At 39.8% G+C, this 6,018-nt stretch overlaps 1 protein-coding gene across 1 annotated transcript; it reads right to left on the reverse strand.

Moving 5' to 3' along the window:
- Positions 1-473: 473 nt before the first annotated feature.
- On the reverse strand, positions 474-639 carry LOC26526681. The gene has a single exon (XM_015155023.2). It carries the CDS (start codon positions 637-639, stop codon positions 496-498), a length of 144 nt encoding a protein of 47 aa, XP_015010509.1. The 3' UTR covers positions 474-495.
- Positions 640-6,018: the final 5,379 nt, after the last annotated feature.

The raw sequence follows: 6,018 nt of genomic DNA on the forward strand, positions 1-6,018 counted from the left end.
GACAGGCCGACAATGGGAAAATGCAGCCAACACCCGCAACTTTCGGGCGCTGGTACCGTTTTCGACCAACTGGCCCTGTCCGCCTGGCCATAGAAATTAAAGTTAACAAATTTCCGACTATGTTTGGACATTTGTGCAACAAAACAGCCAACAAAAAGCCAGAACAAAGCTGCAACAGCCGATGACGCCGAGTACCGTAATTGTGGCTCTTTCGGGTTCTTTTGTCCGCATTCAAAGTTGTCAGATAAACGGGGAGCAGCCAGGAGAGAGCGAGTGCACAGCGGACAGAGGATAACTACACTTGAAACAATACTTATGCCTAAGAAATCTTGATAACACATCCTTGGATTTTTTTACTAGTCCTGAGTGAATCTTTAGTGCAGGCTGTCTTCATTTTCTACAGAACTGTCTACGTACTTCATACCTGAACTTTCAATATATTATAGATAAAGAGTAATGTTGTTTATGAGTAATATAAGCAACTACTGAAAATTTCTAAAAATGTTCCGAGTGCAGTCCTATTAAAGATCGCTTAGCTGACAATGCAGCTCCTAGGAAGCCGTTCCAGCTTCCTTCCATCAGCCAACGCAGACGCCCCAAAGGCCTAAAAGTTGCCGCCAACTTCCAATTGCCAAACATTTCTGGCTCGTCCACTCCTGGCCTTCCCTATTTCGCGGATTGCTTTGGGATTCGGCGGATGGCAGGAGGAGTCTTTGGCTACGATCTGCGAATGTGTGTAGAGTTAAGTTGTCGTCGCCGTTGTTCGATGAATCGTGATTTTGTCAATTGGGGCTCAAATTTTTTGTGCTCGGGTTCCTTTGTGCATGTGGAAATGTGGCACGTTGGCGTGGTACTGGGAACTACTAGCTTGGGTGTGGGAAAGGCAATTAGAGCGAAGGAAAGTGCCGTCTGGTTCTAAATCGAATGGGAACAGAGCAAATGCACCGTTCTCCACGTAGGATTTTTAGTTCTTAGTATTATCGCAAGAAATACTACCTGGGTTTTAGTGAACCTAACTGCCTATAATATTACTGCCATAGTGTCCTCCAAGTTCAGATTAATCAAATAAAAGGTAAATACGCCCAACGCGTATACTTAATCGTTTAAAAGTATGTAACAGATATCTGCTTAGCTAAGAATTTTTATTGGCTTTCTATACTTGAATAATTGTCAATCATCTAATTGTCCGTCATACTCCATACAAATGTTCGGCTTTCAGTGCATTTTACCACAATTTACCACAATTTGCATTTAAACTCCTACCTAAAATGAGTAAAACTTGCATTTCTACAACTACTTACATCTGACACACAAAACCATCGACTGTTAAGTAAACAAAACAGTGACTGACGGAAGGCGAGATTTGAAATCAAATATTGAAGAGTTATGGGCAAAGTGAAGAGGCCGAGACACAAGTTAACACTTTTTGGAGGAACTCTGAAATTAAGCAGCGATCGGATCTCTCGCACTTGGCCAGAATGATCACTGATCACACAAACGGAACGGTTTTCGGTTTGTTTGCCTTTGACAAACAGAAAGGCAAAAGGGAGAACAGAAACGAATCCCAAATAAATCAACACATGCCACAAATGTATAAAAGATGTGAAGGCACCTCGACTGCGGCTGCAGGCCTCATAATCATATTGATGTATTACAATAGTTTGTGGAAATACCAACTCAGCTCGGCTCTTTCAGTTGTAAAAAGCGCTCGTAAAACCTACAAAAACATGGCTGAGAATGCGCCCAACAGATACAAAGGCCAAATGAGCAAATGAGCTGGGGAATAAGGAAAGCCTGGCCAGAATGCCTTGGCCGACAGATAAATAATGGAAATGCATACTAATTGAATGGTGAGAATGCCGTCGAGTCTGCGTTCTAACCGCTGCCTAATTATTTGCACTCCAGAGATCTCAGATTGCATCGCATCTTGTTTATGTATCATCATCAGCATCCCAACAAGATGTTAATTATGAAGGAGATGAGTGTGTCTAATTGTGTATGTCAATATATTGGGGCTTTCAGCTCTGTGTGATGGTTTAGTTTTGCTTTTTTGTTTAACATTTCGACATTAATTGATTCCAATGAGACGATAATTACCGGAGAAAAGCGCCGTTCACAACAGCAAAGGAAACAACGACGAAACCGATATTAATGAAATGATTTTTCATAATTAATGAAATTTAATGCAGACCCAGAAATCAACGTTCAGCTCTCAGCGCCGAACAGAAGTTCCCACATCATTAATAAAAAGTAAGCCCAAGCCGAGAGACACACACGATGTGGCCCCTTGGCGCTACCAAAAGCTGAAATTCAAACGAACTCGAGCAGCAGATACAGAGTTACAAATGTATCTACAAGTCGACAAATTATGCAGCGACAAGCAAGCGCAACGTTTCGAGTTGGTGATTCCTTCTTATCGCTGGCCTGTTCTTCTGGGGTTTCCTTGGTTTTTGGTGTTTTGCTTTTGCTTTTTGGTGAAAATAAATTATAAACAGTTTGGAAATAAAGTCCAACGTTTTGTCCGCTGTCCGTTTAGTGGAAATTTATTGGATGCTAGGGTTTACCTCTGATCTACGGCCAGATTAGGCTGCTCTATGGCCGCTCAGCAGCTTCACACTCTATTAGCTGCAGCTGAGCAGCCACTTTTCTATCGAGCGGCTGCATCTTAATACCTTATCGATTTTATCTCATTTGCATAGTCCACAAAACAGATAAAGCCTGTATCTACTGAGCTTCTTCAGTTGCCGTGCCTCAAAATGTTCTCAGCTCATAAAATTCCATAGTGAGTCATGGCCAGTCCATGGCCCCTTCCTCGGGTTTCCGAGTCCCAAAGACTCAAACTCCAGACTGGAAGCTCCGATCTCTGTGGCTTGCCTGCATTTCATTTGTTGTGTAATTCCCTTCAATGTACTGTGGTTGCCACGGATTTCTTGTCTTCGCTTTTGAATTTGATTCTTGATTTTATGTCAGTTTATTTATGATAAGATGACCCTTTTTCTCCTTTTTTCCTTTTTCCTCCGGCTTCGTCTTTCCCTCGCTCTTATTTTTCATTTTTTGTTTTGCCAAAAAAAGAGTTTTGTTTCTCTAGTTCTCACTCAGTATCGCTGCATGAATGAATGGATGAATGAAGCTCATTAAATTATGGATCACTTATGTATGTGAGGGGCTGGGAATCTGCTTGGAGAAGATATTGAAATAGGAGTAGGATGCACTGGGAGATATCAAGCGGTATTAAAATGCCTGATAAATCTAAAAGAAAATAAACCTTCCATTGTTTTATTTAGCAATGATTGTGAAAGGCATGCTAGTTTTAAGACCCCTCGCAATAGTCATGAGTGATTAAATAAATGTATCGTTTCAAATAAGGCTCGAAAATATTTGTATTACTTGCATTTTGTAACCTTGCAGCTTGCTTTTTCTCTCACTGCACGATTTATAAATTTATCCCCGAATAAAACCCTTCTTCGAGCAAGTACAAAGCTACAATTTCCGATCATGAGACGGCCAAGACCATTCAAATCCTCGAGCAACCTCGGCTTACTATTTTGGATTTCGAATCGGAGCGGAGATTTGTGTGCTGCTGCCTTTGCTTCTTTTTACAGCAGATTTTCAAGATCAACAACGCAGCGTCACGAGAAGAGATGAAAAGCGAGATCTTTTATGGCGATTAGTGCAGACAATGAATGCACGATGGATTCGAAAAAACTGACAACACAGAAACAGACAAAAAATAATACAAATAAAAACTAAAAAGAACATTTTCTAACCGGAGTGACAGAGACGGAGACGGAGACAAGCCAACCAGAATGGGAACAAGAACACTAAGTTGTTGATCTTTTTTCTTACTCCGGTTATATATAATTCGTTTTATGAGAATTGAGCCAAACAATTTTCAACGCGCCCAGACAAAGGCATAAATGCCTGGGACACTTCATTTTGTCTTTTATACTTCTTCCTTTTTACGGGCTTTTTAAGGCAATATTACTGTCAACGAGTGTTCTCATTGCCTGTGTGTATCCAAACATAATTGAAATGCCTCCTCAATGGGTTAATTTGGTGTGGAGCAAGGGGCAAACGTAAACACAATTAGGTGCCAAAAAAGAAAGAAAAACGAGGGAAGATCTCCGATCTCCGATCTCCACTTACGGGCATCTCCACACGGGCCAAGATGAAATGACAAAATCTAGAGTAAACCAACTTGATAAACAAACAAAGTGGACGATCATCGATGATGGTCTGTTTGCGGCCAAGTGTGTGCGACGACCTAACAAAATATTGTTTTAGTGCATTTTAATGGCCTAACCCTCGAGATCATCGGCCCGATGCATCTTTGCCGCAATAGACTTTCTGGTAAGCGACACGGCATTGCACCATTGCCCACCGGGGGCTCCATTTCCCCTCCTGCTGGCCTAATGAATCGCCAGTTTGAATGCGGAGCTTACACTAGGCTGAACAATTGTTTCTAATGGCCGGGAAGCTTTTCACTTAGCCGACCTTGCACTTTCATCAAATAGCGTACTATTGGCGGAGGTTTTATCTATTTAAATCAATCACTTCAGCTTCGCTTGAATAGAGTTCACACGCTGAGTAGTAAGAACTCTGTTCTTTATAGAGTACACACATGTCCTGATTGGGTCCGGCATCATGGCAGTCTCCCCTATGAATGTAGCCTTTTTTCCCAGTGCAGAGTTGCTTAATTAGGCAGCTCAGCGACGGAGTGCCGACCTGGACGCCGTCTCCTCGCCTATTTCTCCTTTAGTACCGCCGCTCAGTTAGTAAATCAGACAGATACGCACTAGGCGGGCAGGCAACTTCATTAACAGCCTCTCGGTCGGCCGTTTAAAAAGTAGAAATAAAGTATTATTTATGATTATTGTGAGAATTTCACAATGGCATGCGAGAATTTATTGTTTGAGCTCTGCAGCTTCACTCGTGCGGCGTGTGAGATGTTGTAATTTCTATTAGATGCAGCACTTTGCAGTATCTTATGCACATTATTTTCTAGTTACAATGTCGTACATATGCTGGTGCTGATTGGGGTTTGCAAAATAAGACAGTAAATTGGAAGTTGGTATAGAAATACAGCACTGCACGCAGAGAAAAATAGTCATTTTAAATCCAGCCTTTGATGCGTGTTAATTCAATGACTAAACAAAACCTAACCTAATTAATTTTTGAAATACAAATGGATTCCCCTTAAAATACCCTTCATTAGTTTTGGAAATATGTTATTTCGCTTGTGAAAGAAGACTTCAAATTGGTGCCCCGATCCCAAATTAGGCTTTCATATTTTAGGCGCATACTCATCCCATGGTTTCCACTGTACTTCCATGTTAACAGACTCCAAAAATATCAGTGAACAGCTAAGAAAACAATTTTCTGACTTTACATATTCCGCTTAAATGGACATTTTCTTCGCAGTGCAGTCGTAAATATTTGGCTTTCTTTCTTGGCTGATTATTGTTTGTCTGTTTTGTGCCACTTGTCTGCTATGAAGCTGCATTTTTACGCCAAAATAGCATCTAAATCGATTGATGAGTTCCAAAAAACTTCGAAAAAGAAACCCATCCCACACTCAATTAAAAAACATTTGTATTTAGAATTCATTCATAAAAATTTTTTATTTTTTTTCATATTTTTTCCTTTGCATTTTTTTTTTGTTCGTTTTTTTGGGGCTTTTTGCTTGCTTGGTTTTTGTTTAATTCATTTTTTTATATTACTAAAAAATTTCATAAAATTGTTTAGACTAAATCGTAAGTACAACACTAAATTACAATTGTATGCAAGTAACTACTATTCTTATGGGTTTTTCATTTTTGTTTCTTCTGGTATAAATATTTGTTTTTTAAGGTCGTATTAACTTTTTACAATTTTCTCTCGAGTGTTTGTCTAATTTTTTTGTTTCCTTTTTCGGCTTTTTATATGCAATAAAAATATAAATTACTAAAAACGACTATTTAAAAATTAGATATTTATAAAAAATATATGTGTGTGTGGCTATAGGCTGTAAAAGCTTAT

Source organism: Drosophila erecta, unplaced genomic scaffold (genome assembly GCF_003286155.1).
Source record: "Drosophila erecta strain 14021-0224.00,06,07 unplaced genomic scaffold, DereRS2 tig00000000-arrow-pilon, whole genome shotgun sequence".
Classification (NCBI taxonomy): domain Eukaryota; kingdom Metazoa; phylum Arthropoda; class Insecta; order Diptera; family Drosophilidae; genus Drosophila; species Drosophila erecta.

Excerpts from the sequence above, each read along its gene's own strand:
- LOC26526681 (XM_015155023.2), bottom strand. The coding sequence starts at position 639 with ATGTTTGGCAATTGGAAGTTGGCGGCAACTTTTAGGCCTTTGGGGCGT.